The sequence below is a fragment of the Lagopus leucura genome, unplaced genomic scaffold, assembly GCF_019238085.1.
Source record: "Lagopus leucura isolate 7727_CA_CO unplaced genomic scaffold, USGS_WTPT01 Super-Scaffold_760, whole genome shotgun sequence".
NCBI lineage: Eukaryota > Metazoa > Chordata > Aves > Galliformes > Phasianidae > Lagopus > Lagopus leucura.
In genome coordinates this window covers 10,790,933-10,809,070 of record NW_024962257.1, presented here as the reverse complement: position 1 = coordinate 10,809,070, position 18,138 = coordinate 10,790,933, and the positions used below count along the sequence as shown (strand labels likewise).

General features: G+C 35.4%; 1 protein-coding gene across 1 annotated transcript in view; it reads left to right on the top strand.

The window, feature by feature from the left end:
- Positions 1-18,138, top strand: part of RBFOX1 (RNA binding fox-1 homolog 1) — a 233,266-nt gene that overhangs the window by 145,216 nt on the left and 69,912 nt on the right. The window contains 1 exon segment of the mRNA XM_042864325.1: positions 3,732-3,785. Within this exon segment, the coding sequence (XP_042720259.1) occupies positions 3,732-3,785 (54 nt within the window).

Here is an 18,138-nt window from a genome sequence, read left to right as displayed (position 1 = left end):
AACACATTATAGCCGAGCTTAATTTCCATCCTTGTGAACTTACATTAATTCACAGGGATGGGCATAACATGGAGCATTTTGCTAGTCTGGAATCTGCGAGTTTAACCACAGTGGCTTTTGTATAGGGAAAATATACCCGGTAGCATTATTCTCTTCTAGCTTTGTGTGGTGTTAATGTTGTAACAAACGAGCTGATCAAAGGATTCACTTTTTCTTGGATGTTGGAGGAAGAATGCCTCTGTGAGGAGTGAGATCCTGTATAGTACTGAGTCACATATCTGAGCAAAGATATTTCTTTTGTCTTCCTTATGTGCTTTGTTAAAAGTAAAGGGCAACTTGCAATTGAATGCTGATTCCAGCCTTTCTTCCACGGAGTAATCTAAATTCTCAGTTGCTTAAAAAAGTTATTCTAATAGTGATCTAAAAAGTTAAATTAATGATAAAAACAATCTATGGATATTCAAGGTGTTTGAAGACAAAACATTTCAAATCTGTTTTTCTCTGGCAACGTTTTATCATGTGCTTCAGAAGTTATTTGCACTTGCTAGTTCAGAAAATGCTAACAAGTTCCTAACTCATCGTCAAACAATAATACATCAATTGAAGTTAATTGCAATTACGTTTTCCTATTTTACTAGAATGTGTAGCTGTAATTATTTGCTTTCCAATTTAATTTAGCTTTTCCCATCCCAGTAGAAAACAGATGAAATCTACATATACAGCAATAACAATTTCCACATTTAGCTTAGACTCTTTACTGTTTTGAAATATAATGTATCTTATTTTACGTATTTGAGCATTCATTACTGAGATTTTTCTAAAAACCATGGCAAATTGTGACTTTTTTTTTTTATTTAAAGAGTCATATTTTTTTCTTAGTGTGGTAAAATTAAAGTGACAGTTTTCATTTGACATGCAATAATTGAACAAGTTATAATGATATGGAGAAGAGGAGTCTTGAAATTCCTAATGATTTTTCAGAAAGTGTTTTCTTCCTCATTTTGTATGTAAATGTGTAACTTGCCAAATGATGCAGATGGGAAATCCTTCGTTATTACTGACTTTAAAACATCTCAGTAAATCTAACAAGAGAGACATGAAGCTTGACTGGATCACAAAGCAAGATTTTGTTACAATAAGAAGCTATATTAAATTTATGCATATGATAGGTACTATGAACTTAGCCTGCTGTATTGCAATTATAAAAATATAAAAGTAGATTTGATATCAATGATGATGTATATTTTTGTATGCATATCATGCTAAAGCTAAAATGCTTACCAGTAGCACATTACTCATCAACATATCTAGTGTTAGTGGATGGTCATGCTGGAAATGAGATTTTAGGAACCTGATTTTAAGGAAGATTCACCTTTGTGTTCTGCACTGCTGGGTTGTCGTACATTGTCGTTTATTTATATCCAGAGCTAGATAAATTGCTGTTCAGTGTTTCCCACTTGTACTGTTTTGTGTCTGTGATTCTCTAGGCTGTTCTATCTGCATGAGATCTCCAGAACTGTGAAGCATCCTCCTCAGTGCCTAAAAATTACAGTTTGTTTGCGAACGTATACATCCAAGGGTGCATATACATGCAGGATGTTCTTCTCTGATATTCACCTTTTGATGGGTGGTTATATAACAGACTAGCTGCAGTTCATGATACATATTTCTTCATTAGTAGGTGGTTTCATTTTTCAAAGTGTATGTGGTGACTGACACGTTATTGGCACATATGGTTAAATGACAACATGTAAGGCCTTAATGCTTATTGGAATTTGAAAATAAGATGCACTCCATTTTGCCTTTCATTCCTGGGTATTGCTGGTTGCTTGATAACTGGACTTATATTGTTAATATGGTTGCTAAAGGCAACAGACTTAAAAGCAAAACAAATCTCAACTTTTTTAAAAATATTTTTTTAAAATATATGCAGCTTCATTCAGATAAGCACTTTGCTCTTGTGTGTGAGGTGGTTTTTGAAATAAATATCCTTTCCATTGACTTTGGACAATTCCTGGAGTGAACAGTTCATAAATGTTCAGTTTCTAGTGGGACTTTTTGGTGTGAGTTTGTTCACAGATACAATGATATTGGATGTGCTTCAGAGATAGAACTGCCTTTTCATTGTGCATGAATTCAGAGTCAAGAGTTCTACTTGCTGGCAAAAACACTTGATAAATTTTAGATGTTCCAACCTATCCTGCTCACGGTTGTAATTTCTAGATTTTTTTTTAGCATACTTCTGATGCTCACGTTGCATCAGTTCAGGTTGCTCTCCCAAAGTCATGGGGAATAGAGAATTACGTGCAAATAGATTGAGAGAACCTCAACAACGAATGAGAAACACAGCACAGAGATTAGATGAGGAATATTAGCAGTATCTTATTTGAGACATGTTAATCTAAACTTACATTCAAAATCAGAACTAGTGACAATTAGTGCGGTTAATTTCCCTCTCGCTTCACTTTTCTCTTGTTCTGGATGCAAACAGGAAGAAAAGGAACAGTGTCTCAGGGCTTCTTTCCCACCAAAGCATTCCTCAGGCAATGCACACCTGTCTGCTCTAAAAAGTGAAAGTAATCCTTTCTAATCCTTGCTATGTTGCTGTGCCCCACTTCTTAACAAAGCTTGTTCTACTGTGCGATATGCAATTATTTCCTTAGCACATTTAATCTGTACTTTTTTAAAGATGACTGTATAGGGTCAGCTTACAAGTTCCCCGCAAGTTTCTATTTCTGTCTTTAGCATCATACGCACTTTGAACACAGGCCCTGTTTCTACAGCAAAGCTGTGTACTCTCTGTACCTGGAAGAGCAGCATCACATGTAAGGACTCAACAGCAATTCTTTGGAGTGCTGCCTGAACAGATGGCACAGAACATCTCTTGGTTCTGGCTTGCTTCTAGGCCAGCTGTAGGACAGTGGTTGTTTAAAGGAAAGGCACTGGCTACATTCGCCATTGTAAGAGGCTGGCAGAGCATGACTGGAGCATTTTCATATAAGCCAGCTATTTCATCATAATATGCCACCTGTACACACAGGTTCTATAGCCATTTCTGATACATGACTGTGTAGTGCCATTTCAGTGCAGAGAGTCTGAAGTACAAATTCAATTTGGAAAAAAAGTGTCTGGCATTTGACTGGGTTCACACAGTGCACAGTTATCTTTTCTGTCACGGTGGACTGTTCTTTACAGTGTCTACACTTTCATTTTTTATCTAAAGTAGAATGAAAATGCTCATTTTATTGCCTTGTAATATACGCTAACGCACGCTTAGCAGAAGTACCCTGTGTCCAGCAAATGAGCTGTTTTGGCCTCACTAGTGTGTAACTGGAGATTTAAAGCAATGAAAAAGAACTGATCTATTCTGTTATTACATGATATAGCGATACCTGAGCTAGTTCTGATGTAATTGTGTAACTTAAGGCAATAAGACCATGGTAGCCGTGCATTTCAGCTAAGCTAGTTCACCTGATAATTTGCTCCAGTACTACTTGTAATATTGAAATATCCAGATAATGATTTATTTCATTACTTTTTTCCATACTTGAGAATCAGAGTATTCTGATATTAAAGATCAATGATCTAAGACATCTATAAAACTTTTATTAAAATGACCTTGAACGCATTTCAGGTGTGTTTCTATTATAAATAAATAAATAAACAAACAATACATTATTATTATCAGTAATTGCAGTATTAACTCCGTTATGTTTTTATGTTTGCTGCAGGCTGGAAATTAAATCCAGTTGTTGGTGCGGTTTATAGTCCAGAATTCTATGCAGGTAAGAATTAAACTGCAGTTGTCCGTGCTGTGTTTTATTTAAACATGTTTAAGTACAGACTGAACATTTCGTGTAAGGTTTGGCTTCTTTGTTTAACTTATGCTCCCTGCCAGTCGTTTGCAGATTTATTAAGAAGGTTCTGGCAGTTACTTGGGAATACTGAAGTTAATGTAGAAGATACGAGAGTGTCTTTTGTTGGATAGCAAAACATGAACTGCATCACTGCAGCCTTTCATGAGATTTTTTTAGTTGTTTTATACTTTATTTTTTATTTCATTCATTTTATATTTCAGTACAGACATTTGGTATCATGAATTACTTGAGCTTAGGCAACAACAAAAAATATCTATCTGTAAATATGTAAATATATATATAAGATACAGATATTCACACAAATGTATAGAATTATGAACTCCATTCCTAATTTTTTCTTGAACATTTTTCTTTAAATTTTATATTTAGTTAATCAGTCTTGTAAAACGATTGTATTTGTAATATAGGCTTTATTTAGACAATTCTAATCCTTGGTACAACTTCGAGTTGATGAGATTTAGCCTTTTTCCATTGCTAGCAGCAATTTGTAAATACACTGCAGAAACAGCACTGAAAATGTGGGTGTATACCAAAATCAATTTGATTATAGAAGAACTTGAATCCCAAATCCCACCCATAGCCTGTAGAAAATCCAAAAATGACTTTTTTTTAAATAAACTAATAGTTTGTAACGTAGGGAGAAATGATCCCTGTAGCTGCAAATGTTTCTAGTAGGCTGTATAGTTGTTTTCCTTTCTTAGGTTTCCAGATCACATAAAACGTCCTGTGAATTTCATGGGAATCACTGGGAAATCTTGTTTTCCATTTTGGTTTTTTAGTTGTTTTTAGTTGTTTGTGCCTGGGTGTGTAGACACTTATCCGGTAGAAAGGATAAAATTTCAGTTCATATTTTAAAACGCAAAAATGTTAGTCCACTGTCACACATATAGGTAATGAAAAATAAAGAAGTAATTGTACAATGTGTTTATTACCGCAAGTTGAAACAGGGGAAGTTTCCAGTAGGTATTAGGCAAATGCTTTTCACTAACATGCATGGCAAATTAATAATATAAAAATATAAATATAAAAATAAATATAAAAATAATTAGCATGCAAAGAGGTTGCCTACAGATGCTAGGGAATCTTCATCCTTGGAGATACTTAAGCCTCCACAGGATAAAACTGAAAATGTTTGGTTAGTTCAGGGAATTTCAAGAGAGAAAAAATGTTGTATAGAACTGCACTATAGAAATGTTATAAACAAATTCTTATTTTAAAGAAGCTGCCTGTAATATGTGCAGTGCCAACTACTGAAATAGAGAAACAATACAAATTGCATTATGAAAGAATAATAGAAACACTAAGCTGGTATTCATAGAAGAGCAATATTTGGTGCAGGTGGAATTTGTTTCCTTCTTTGATGTATACCTACGCCGAAAACAGGAATTTAACATTGATCTTGTGTGAGGAGTTGGTGAACCAACCCTGAACCTGCATAAATTAGGAAGTCAGAGTTATTAGTCATTTTATATAAATGACTTTGTGTTAATGACAAATATAATAATATTCCCATAGTACAGTAATCAATTTTCTAATATGTATGCAGAATTAACAGTCTGACTTATAATTGTTTCATGAAGTAGGGCATGAAGAGTTCACATAGTTTGTAAATTAAAATCAATATTTTCAATCTCTCCTGAAGGTAATTTTCTTAATTTACTGGATTTTTTCCTAACATTTATTTTTTCTTTTAATTATAAAATGGCAGGTTATTGATTTTTTTTTTTTTATAAGTCCCAAGTGCATTTTTATTGCCAACGCAAGGGAGGTGTTTGCCCTTCTTAATGAGAATCTTTAATTACCATTAGAAGAGTATTAATTTAATTTTATGAATTATGCCATGCACTCTACCACACCTATGCAGAAAGTTCTATCCAGGATACTTAATGTATTTCAGTATTTTTTTCTGTGCACATATACAGACCTTTTTATTTTGCATATTTTCTGTAATGAATGAAATAAACTTTTGTCTCACAGGTGTTTAAAGATTCCTTTAAGCAATATAGATTAAAATAAGCAAACAGAAAAAAAAACTGCACAAACTCTTAAAGTCATTAGAAAATGAAATAGTTCTTCTATGCCATAATGGAATGCTGTGGCATATCTTTATTTATGCATCCACCCGCCTTACCTGGAAAAGAAGCAGTTTCACTTTTGAAGATTTTAAATTTAGAAATGTGATTTTTTTAAGACAGTTAAAGTTACAGTCACTTGGTTTAATTATAGTCTCGAACGCTGTCATGTTGAAGTGCTACCATCTATTCCACAGTCTGTGTAAGAAATTTCTTCTGCTCTAATAAATGATGAAAAATTTGGCCACTTCTGAAATAAAAATGAAATATTTCTAGAAAAACTGTTGATTTAAAGTACCTTTAATCTTCATAAATAAGTAAAAAAAAAAATCCCAGAAGGTTATACAAAGCTGTCAGGATGGCAGTGATGAATGGCAAATTCACCCGTTTCTCAATTGCTGGTGAAGACACACGCCGCAAGGCTTAACCGTATTGTACATCATATCTGCCAACTCATTTCTGTGATTAAATATTCCATCAGTGTGGGCTATAAGGCGGTAAAGCTTAACAAGATTCATAAGATGCACCACTTGAATACACATAACTCACTTCCTTCGAAAAAGAGCACCCCGCATGCAAAAGAAAATTAGAATTGAGTTAAATTACTCCATAAGACAAGATCAATAGAGAAAGGAAAAGATCCCCTAATGCAATGCAAATCTAAGATATAGTTATGTCCTGACAACTTGAAGCAGACAATTAAAGTCAAATAGGGAGGAACGCGATGTAAATCAAATCTAAAACCTTGAAGATAATGGTAAACAGTAGGACCAGTGACATGATCCTTACAGCTCTGCTTTTTTTCTCTGAGTGTACTCTTCTGTAAAAGAATGCCTTTTTGAGGGAACATATGACAGACAAATATGGAGACTATAAGATAAATGGCAGGTTTATGTAACAGCAGGTGCAATGTAAGTAGACTACTTCTTATGGTCAACATACTATATATTAAGAAATATGATTTTTTTTTTTCCTGAGTAGCCCTCCGAAGACTATTTTTCTGACTTAATCCCGTAATAAATTAGAATGCTCCAAGGACATGGATATCCATGCTGTGTGGTACCATAAATGGGAATTAACAGTAAGATGTTCACAAAGAGCCATTTGAAAGCTGTGGTTTTAATTCAGAGGTCAGTAAGACTCCCTCATAGCTTCTGAGTGTGGGTGTACAGGGGCCTGGCTCTCAGGCATACCTTTAACCCTTCTCCTGGTTCGCAGTGATGTCCTAAAATGGCATTTCATAATAAGCAAAAGAACTGTTATTTGTACCATTTCAAAGAACTCCACTTTTCAAAATGAACTTACTATAATCAATAGGTAATTTAAAATATTTGCTGTACCCCCAAAGAGTCTCCTTCGAGTTAATAAAAGGACACTTTTTATTTTTATGAGAAAGAAATATTAATGAAGTTATCATTTCCATTCCCGCATATCTCTACCAGAAAATTATTTATCAAGTTGTTAGGAAGGTCTTAATGAAGAAATTTGTAATAAGCACCATGTGGTTCATTTCACAAGGTCTCCGTATAAACTGGGACTTTTCATTTATTTATGTATCCATCTAATTTTAAATCAATCCCATAGTGAAACATAATTGTGCTGTGTTAAGCATGTGTCTGTTATCCATCCTTGCATGCTCATCTGTGATTGACAAACAGAAAGATTTTCAGACTGATTTCTTTATTAGGAGCACTATGACACTTTCTTACGTTTCTTTCTTACGTTGTTGCGTTCTGTTTCTGTGGTGGTGTTACAATGTGATTTCTGCTTGCTTATTTCCTTTTATATCAGTGTTTATTTTATGCTTGATACCCAACCTCTATTTCAGCCTTGGGCAGTCTGAAAGTGAAGTGCTATTTTGTTCCTTTTAGAGCTACTGCTGATCTTCCATTTTTTCTTTCCTTTCTTTTTGTAAATGCGGAATTGTTGAGTATTCTCTTCCACTCTTTCATGGAATGTAGAGTTTTGTTGCACTCAAATTACTACAACAGATCAGTCCTTCAATATAGGTAACTTGAGACTCAGTAAGGCCATTTTAAGGGAATTTGTATTTGCAAGTGTTAGAACATATATTTTAGGGTTTGTAGGTGGTGAGAGGCTTCTTTTGGATGGTTTCAATGTGTGAAGTTGGATGAAAAGATGTTACAGGAATGACTTAGCAATATAGTGAATGCTCTTTCAGAGGACAGGAGTGACCACAGGAGTGTATGTAAATATATAGTCATAGCCAGCAAACAGTATACTATTCCAAAATTATCAATTGTCAGTGGAGCAAAAAAAGGACTTGTATTGGTTCTTTTCCACTAATTATATGCATAGCACACAAATTACAAACATTTAATAGAGATTTCATATTCCTTTTTCTTAGGTAATTAATTAGATACTATTTTTCCTGAATAGTCAGGAAGTTGTAGATGTTTTTTCAGCAGCTAGTTGCAAGTGCCATCCTACATGGCTAAATAGAAGATATTGTAAGGATATATGTATCCATGGACAGAATCACAGAGTTTTGAGGTATCTGGTCCAATATGCCCTGTTCAAGGTAGGTCTTCTAAAGCAAGCTGCCCAGGCCCATGTCCAGGCGGCTTTTGAGCACCTCTGAGGATGGAGACTGCACAACCTTTACAAGCAGTTGTTCGTAGTCGCCCTGATCATAAAAAAGTAATCCCTGGCTTGTGGACAGAACCTTATGTGCTTCCAGCTGTGCCCATTACCATCCTGTCACTGGGTACTGCTCAAGTGAGCCTTGCTTTATCTTCTTTCCCGTCTCTTTTCAGATAGTTGTATGTGTTGACGAGATTCACCTGAGCATTCTTTTCTCCAGGTTGAGCTGTCAGAGCTTTCCTCATAGCAGAGATGGGCCTGTTCCTTAATAATCTTAGTGGTTAATGCAATTATCTCTATATTCGTTAGTTCCGCTCTTCTTCATAGTCACTTTTCTTCCGCTAACACCGTTTGAGGAGTTGTTTTCACTTCATAAATAGTCGTAACTCAGTAAGCAGTATTGTAGATGTCCAGTCTCTTGAATAGTTCACACGTGTCATTTTAAGGTGGCTTGGGTATTTTTTCCTATCAGTTAAAATGTAAGCAGGGAGAAAAGCTTGTGTTTTTGTCTCTGTGTACATGCAGTCACAGCATGGGGCTTTTTAGCATGCTGTGGATTTGGAAGCCAGCAGTCGTCCTTCAGGAGGCAGATTTTTGTAACAAGATTCCTTTCATAAGTTTGATTTAAACTTAGAAGTATAATGCTGTTTTTAATTAAGAAATAAAGAAATACCATAATACAATATATATAAACATGCGCTTAAATAAGAACCCAAGAGACGAGAGGGTTTTAGTTTGTTTGCTAACGCTAATTCTCTTTGTCCATGTATTAAAGCGTGTGTTTCTGGAGTGTAAAAACACCTGGGATTCATTTAATCTTTCTAGCCTCTTCCTTTGAATTTAAATGGCTGTTGCATAATACCTTAGAAATACTTTCCAGTGAAAGCATTTGGAATTTGTGAAGCTGAGTTACATGATTGTCCAGCAGTTATAAATGCTTGGGTGAAAATTCACTGCACCATATCTATAGAATTTAATTTTGGTGGAACTTGGCTGTTTATCAATATATAGATTAATTTATTTTAAAACAAATTACATATGCTTAAATTTGAATTTGGCCATTGACTTAAATAGGTTTTTTCAAATAAACATCTTCTCAACATTATTAACTAAAATGATTTTCTAAATACATAAAAATGAACTAATTATCCCCCTGCGAGTTCTGTATAGATGTTCCTTTTCAAAGTGTAAAAAAAATCTGTAATGTTTCAAAAATCATGTTAGACTACCATTGTATAACTGGCGACATCCTAGTTAGCTAAACATCAGGAGTGACAGTTAATGCTTGTCTGAAATTTCTGTGGAACTGTTGCAAGTCATTGTAGTCAGAATTCTAGTTTATGAAAAATTAATAAAGTCAGAAGAAAATGGAATTTGGCATCTGTACTAGATATTTTCAAACAAAATATTCTAGAACTTAATTATGCTTTATGCTGAAGAATAATACTAACGCCTTTATTTTTTGAAATATTAGTTTCATGATTTGGTTATACATTAAAATTTGGAGCAAGGTTAATTGATGCAGATTTATCATTCCATTGAAGCTTGTATATTTTAAAAAGAAAATGAGATACTGTCAGTACTACTCTTTTAAACAATGGTCTATTTGGATATATATTTGAAAACACAGTATACAGTTGGGTTTTGATATTATTGCTATTTGATCAGTAAAAGAAATTCCATACGCATGATTATTTCATGGTAAATCTTGACTGGTAGATAGATCTTTTAACAGCACATAGAGAATGATTCTGGCTTCTTCGGTGTAGAAGTTTGGTAGGTTTGACCATAGCCTGGTATAGAGGTATCACTTGAGATGATTATGAATTTCTGCACAAATAGAATTTGGAAAAACATAAACTGTATATATGCTGAAATTTGAAATTCTTTCAAAACAGGAAGGAGGGAAGTGTGTGTGTGTGTGGGGGGGGGGGGGGGGGTGAAGGGATGAGTTTCAATCTGTTTGCTCATCAGTAAAGTTTTCTTGAGATGTAGGTTTTGAGTTTTCTACAAATCATCCTTATTTATGTGATATTCCACTTTGACTCATCTTATTTAATTATGTAATTACACATCAAAACCAGGCTGACCCTATCTCACTACTTGGAGTCTATGGATCTGGAGCTGATTGGTCTAAATTAGTGCTGCATCACCGTAATGGTGTGGTATGAGGTCAGATTGCTGATGCTGAAGATTTTTCTAAAAGTCATATCAGTAGCTATGGAATCTAGATGAAGAATACTTTGAGAATATAAAGCAATACCAGAAGCTGATAGAGCTGCCATGGGTGCAAAGCACACAGCTGAGGCAGGGAAGGCAAGTGATGAATTGTCACATTAGATGCTGAAATGGAGAAAACCTGTAGAAATGAAGTATTATATAGAAGTCTATGCAAATAGATATTGTGAGAAAGGAAGTAGGACCAGAATGAATGATAGCAAATGTTCTCTAATGTCTGTTCCTCCTGTATGTTAGGAATATTTTATTATTATTATTTTTTAGTAAAAACAGATTAAGATTTCCTCAGTGGTAGTTCTGTCAGGTAACATGCATGAAAATTTCTTGCTTTCTTTAGGTAAACTTGTTCATTTTTTAATATCTTATCCAAAATAATTTCTTTACTATAAGAGTGGTGAGTTGCTGGAACAGCTGCCCAGAGAGGTTGTGGATGCCCTGTCCCTAGAGGCGTACAAGGCCAGATTGGATGGGGCCCTGAGCTGCCCGGTCTGGTATTAAATGAGGAGTTGGGTGGCCCTGCATGTGGCAAGGGGGTTGGAAATTCATGATCCTTGAGGTCTCTTCCAACCCTGGCCATTCTGTGATTCTGTGAAATAAAGCAATGTGTATAGGGTAGGCTGGGAATGTCAAACTTCTGTGCATGAGTAAGCCTGAATTCTGCTTAACACCTGTCCTGTGAGTTGATGGATGAATACAGGACCAGCTGTAATCATAATCAAATGTGTAATTATGACTACAGCTTACTTGTTTTAGTACTTTTTCTAGGAAGATCAGTATCATTATATTTCTAGGAAGATGTGTATTAAAAGGATGTTGTAGTTGGTTCATAGAGGGAAATATGTGGATTGTTAATATATACACAGAAACTGCCCTGAGCTTCACGTAGCTGGAAACTAGAACAGATGTATTGCATTTGCTGTATTCTTGAGTTTTACTTTGGGTTGCACACTTTTGACTGTTTTGAAAAGAATACTTTTTTAATTGTATGCAAGATGTTAAAATGCTACCTAAATAATAGCATGATAGTTGAGACTAAAGGGGCAGCGTGAAATCCATGCTATTGTTTGGAGTATTAGCATTTTTTTAGGTGTTTTCCCCACTTGCCACGTATTGGCTTGGGATTGTACGGAATATAAGTGAAATAGATTCAGATAGAAAGAAACTGCTCTGGAAGCTGAGAACTGCACGAGGAACTCCGCGTGCACACCTGATGTCATATGCTTTGTAAGGGGATGTAAAAATTTGAGTCAGACTGGTTTTAGACACCTTTGAACTATGTGTGGTGGAGCTGTTTGCTTCAGGGGACAAGATTAAGCCTAGTCCAGTGCTACCCTCTAGACCATACCTGCCCACCCTGCTAGTTTTATGTTTTGTTGTCCTTTTTTTGTATTTTTTCAATAAAAAATATTACAAATAAAAGAAGTTTTATTACTTTTATATATATTGACTATATTATATATTTATTTATTTGGCCTCAGACAATTCCTCTTCTCTCAGTGTGGTTCATAGAAACGAAACTGCATGGTGTAGCTTTGGAGACTGAATATAAACCAGCTGTTAAATAGCTACTGCTACTGTTATATACCAATTAGATATGTTATACCAATTAGTGGACAGTACAGAGTTAGCCTCGGTGTGCACTTCCTGTGGACCTGAAGCCTAGGCTCCTGTATACAGAGAGGTTTTCTTAAACTTGATATTGTAATTCAAATACCAATCATAGCTACATGCAAAGAGCACTGTCTTAAAAATCTCTCAGAGGGTAATTTGAGACAAACTACAGTTAATCAGTAAAAGTCTTGTTTGTTCAGGACTCTGTGGGATGTGTGCAATGTCAGATAAGGTTGTAAATTAATAAAAATCAGTGGAATAAATCCCTGTGATTAAAAGGATAACAAAGTTAGAGGGATCCGTGAGTTAGGATGGACAGTCAGGCAGACAGACAATTTTGAAATGTAACGTAATAAAGTAATATATGAAATGTGAAGTTAATACAGTTAAGTGGAATGGAAAACAACTCTGATGCGTTTTAAACCTTGATTACATTTGAAAATTAATGCTAAAGCAGTTTAAGATTATGTTGAATCGTATTCCAAACATATAGCTAATGTCTTCTGTTTTCTGCCTTGCATTTTCTTCTCGTTTGGGGGCATCAGATCACAGAATCCCCAGTACATTTACATTTCAATTGAATTTCATATTGAGGGTACTGAGATTTCAGTTGTTTATTTATCTGCAGACCTGTCTGAGGCAAAGTTATATTCTTCAGTGGGAAGCAATACCCAGTATCGCTGTGTCAGATTTTCTTTGTGAAAATGATTTGGGGAAAATCCCCAAGTATAGAACTGCTTATTGTAAAAGGTGAGTGTTTGGGAAAGTTTGGATATGTTGCTTTACCTTGTTGTAATGGTTTTTTTCAAGCTCATAAAATTCTGAAATCTGACTAGGCAGGTGAAATAATAAGCTAACAAAATTCAGGATTATACCCAGTGATTCATTTTCTTTCTCCTTTATATTCTCAGCTATAGCTTGTCGTTCAGAGTTTTTAGTATAAAAACAGCACCCATCAGGGTAAGCAAATAGAACTGAGAAATTAGTAGTTTGCATCTCCGCATCTAATTGCATTGGATTTGCATTTCTGTCTTATCGATTTATTCAAATAGGTAATTTACACAGAAAATAGTGTCTTGATGCAGTATGAGAGGATAAAACACAAACTACATCTACTTGTAATCCCTCCAGGGCTATGGAAACTGTAGTATTCATGTTTGTGCAGGAGGGCTTCAGTTTCATTTGCTTGTGATTTAATTCTTATTGCAGTCCCTACTCATAAGGTTATCAGCAGAATATAAGTTCATTTCTATATTCTCAAGTATCTTATTTCAAGAAGAGTGTAATACCAGCTCAGTATTTGTATTTATAGTTCAGAATTTCTTTTGTGCTTTTTCCTCAAAGTTGCAAGTGAACCCAGATCAAGTTAAAAGAGCCAACACCAACCATCATTTATATATGTTTTAGTCTAGGGGGGGACAGAAAGATAAGGAGTAAAGATCTGATTTTCAGAGGTCCTGAACAACTTCAGTGGGACACATCTCTCTGTGTATGATCACAGAGAATAGTACAGACTGTCCGTCTGTATGAACATGAACAACATACTTGGCTGGGAAGTTACGCTTATGGGCAGTAGTGACAGTGCTACTGCTTTTATATTATTACACAGTGCGCTTTAGATTTTTTTGTGACAGTATGTGAATGAAGGTTCACATCCAGATATGAATGTTAAAAATTCACTAACAAGCATAGGGAAACTCTCCAGGGTTGCTGGGTATTTTGGTACAAGCAACAGCTGAGTTTGTGTTGGTTAGTTTCTCCCTTTTGATTACCAGACAAGGAATGCGTTATGGCTGATTAAACTTTTTTTTTGTTTAATTGTATTTGGAAAGCGCAGTTTATTGTGTTTGCTTTGCATTGTGGTGTGGAAACATTACAAAAAAAAATGTAGCCTATCTTTGTTAGTCAGCATGCTAAAGAAAATACCAACGAGTCAGTCACAGTGTTTGTTTCTAATTTGGCATTACTTTGCCTCAGACCAAGAATGCTATGGCACAATCTATGGCTGCATGGGTAATCTATTCCTCCTTAGTGCCTCAGCAGTGCATGTTCCTTTCATCTTTTCACTGATAAAGATTTAAAGCAGTGTTGTGGGGCAGTGAAGGGATGCTGGCATGGGAGCGGAGCTTGAATGAATTTGCCACTTGACAGATTCCATTCTATTTGTAATGCTTTTTCCAGCCTAAGACACTACAGTACATAGTGGTAAGTGATCTAACCAGCTGTGTGTGGCATGTCAGGTCCCAGGGAAGGAGAGCTAAAGGTTACGTATGGACTGTATATGCTACAGAAGGGAGAGGTGAGGAGAAGGGGAATTGAGAGAATCTCAGATAAAATTCTTAGCAGAGCTGCAAACCTTGTTGCTTATCTGGGTTTTAGTTAGATGATGTAGGAAACATCTAGACCCAGTGTGTGACTTAATATACTGGCCAATGAATATGTGTAACAGGAAAGGGAAGTCTATTTCCCAAAAACAAGGAGTAATTGGAAGGATGACTGATGAATAACGTTTGTTGCGAAATGCACTGTTGTTCCCTGAGTCATTGCTTAATTTTATTGAGTGTTTTGGTGACACTCTGAGAGATCGTAATAAAAAATCATGCACTGTGCTCAGAAAAGTGATGGAAGGAAACTGGAACAGAATTTCTGCATGAAAAGATTCTGTAAAATGTCTTAGAACAACAGTACCCCCCCAAAATGTTTTTTTCCTGTTTTTAAAAAACTTTATGAGATTCTATATAGATCAAGGGATGTATTACATAAATATTAGAGTATGTATGGAATACATACTTATCAGTTCTTATCAGAAGGCAAGTAGGTATACATCGGTCATTCATAATTGAGTGTCTTTCAGATTTGCTGTTGGAATGTAATTCAGATAGTGATTTGGACTTTGAAAACTCACTTTTGGTCACTAACTATGTTAGATTCTCCTTCCTGCCAATAAATTATCATGTTTAAATGAAATTCCGTGTATAACTTCGAGGCAATTAAAGATAACTTTTGTTTTAGATAATAAAAAAATGGAATAAAGGGTTATAGGAAGTATTCTTGAATGTTCCTCATTAATTTCTGCAAATTGAAGTATTTAAATAATCAATACAGGCATCCAGAAATGGTCGTGTTGAAGTCTGAAGGAGGAGTATTCTGTTTACAAAAAGTTCACTAGTAACCAATGACATTCAAGAAGCACTTTTTTGTAAACATTCTCAAAAGTGTACTAATGCCATGGAGTTTGACTGTTGGTAATGAAGGGCCAAGCTAACACTTACCAACTAGTGTATATGAAGCTCTTCAAACTCCTTTGTCAGATGGGATAATGGATGCTAACATTCTGTATTATTGTATAACAGTGGCCTTTTTAGTTAGGTCTTCTTTATCCATTTCTGTGGCATATTTGAAATAACTCATTAAAGATCAGTGTTCCTTTGCAGCACAAAAGTAATTCTATTTGTGGCTGGAAAGGCCTAATTATACTTTTAAAACAGCAAATCAGGTGCTTCATGGTTTGTTTATGAGGTCTCTGATAACTAACAAATATGCTGACATGTTTGTGAGAGATACAGCCTCATAGTTTCTTCAGATGTTGTACATAGAAATGAAAAGTAGAGGTATAATAGATATTGTTGAGAGTATAGGAATAACCACATATTGCAGAAGGTAGAAGGAAAACAGGGACCAGAATGACTGAGAACTAGTACAGGGACTAAATTGATCTATAAACCACCTAGCTGTACTGGAAGAAAGGCAAAATGAAATAGAAATTGCTGAATTTAAAAAGCAATGCAGCTTTTATATTAGAGCTATAAATTAACAATCTATGATAACTCAGATAAAACATTATACAAATATTCTTTTTTACATTTTAGCAACCAACCTGGTGCTTGGTTGCCAAAAGCAGGAAGACAGTCCTATTGGTAAGAGTAGAATAGATGTTTATAATGAAGAGCTGCTTTATCAAGGGACCTGAGTGTGCAACAGACAAGAGTGGTATAATCTTCACAAAATCTCCTTGTATGCAGTAACCTTAGTTTTTGTGTTGTAAGTTCTCATTTTACTTACCTGTGCACTAATACTCAGTGGAGTCCAGCCCTGAATATCGACTTAATTTCTGCCACTGAAAATGCTTATGTTCTTGCACTTACGTCATGTTTTTTCCCTGGATGGTCATGGAGTACTATTCTGTCCTCTTCTTTTTTGTAACTCTCTAAAGATACTTGTAGAGTAAATAACAGCACTGTAAACAGGAAACTTTTTGCTTGGCAGCGGATGTACTAAATAAAGGTAGTGGGAGCTGATGTACTGTGACCTTGGGTTCTTGGTAACTGTTTATGAACTTTATACAATTGTTAGTGAAGGTTTCTGAAAGTTCCATCTTCTTTATGTGACAAAAGACAGCTATTCCCACAGTCAAGGTCTTGCTACGTTATCGATTTTGTTTGCTTCAGCACCGTATTTTTTAAAAAAATGATTTGAATTTTTCTTCTAAAAATGTTGTTCCAATTTATACGTCCTCAAAGGATGCCAGATTCCAGCCAGTTGTGCAAACTCTTATAAGCTTATTCCAGATCTTTACTTTTAAATTGTCTGTACTGCTGGTTACAAAGTGGTTCCAGTCTGACCAAGAAACTATTTTTTTGCAGAACTGATCCCTTATAAATTTCTGAGAAGTCCTTCCATTGTTGATGGATTCCTGGTCAGTCTGATTACTCCTGAGCTACCTGAGTGTTCACAGAATACCATGAACTTTGCAATAGTCCTCGTATGAGGAAGTAGTCTGTGGGTTATTATATTTACATTTCTGCTTATGCTCTACAGATAAATTTGTGTAAGTCACAAGAATAGGAACTACACAAAAAAACTTACTTTTGAAACTATGAAAAAAACAAGAAAAATACTTTTAGTTCCATATCTTCGAATGATTTGGAACTGAATTTTTAGGGTCTTGAATATATTAATAATTTCAAATAATTTTCCTCACTGCCCTGAATATTTTGAGAGTAATTATTTCCTCAAAATAACTATAATTCTTAAACCAAAGGACCTAATCAAACTGTATGTTCTTAACGTTGAGCTGTAAGAGAAAACATTGAAGAGTGACCTTGGGAAGTACATTTTTGTGCTTGCTGCCTGCCATTAAGCCAAGGATGAGTGATGCACCTGTCCTGGGGGGTTATTTGCAGTTTTATCATGTGCTGCCAATGTGCCCTGCTCCAGCCCAGCTGCCTGTCCCTGCTGTGTGCAGGACAGCCCATGGCTCAGCCACTACAGGCTGCTCTCCTACCATAACACCTAGCAGCTAGGCTGCCCCAGCTTCCTTTCTGCCACAGGTCTGTCCAAAGCTCTCCTCTGAGCCACAGTATGCCTTTAGTGATGAATATGCTCTTCAAATATGTATGCTTTTTTTTTTTTTTCTGAGCCTTTTGACAGAGTCGGGAGACGCTTTCAGCTGATGATTTCCAAAATCCCATACCACTAGTCACATGTGACCAAATATGTAAATGCTTATAATAGAAAGAAGTGAAAAAGCAGTTCAGATGCTTCTTAATGAGGAAGTATCAGCTCGAAGTATGCTGCTACAGAAGGGACTGCAGAATTACGAATGAACTCTTGCATGACTGTAATTTTTTTTGAAGTTCATCAGCTCCACAATATTATTAAATTATAGTTTGGAAAGAAATATTAATAACTTTATGTTCAAATCCTCTTTCTTAAAAAAAATCTTCATTCTATCA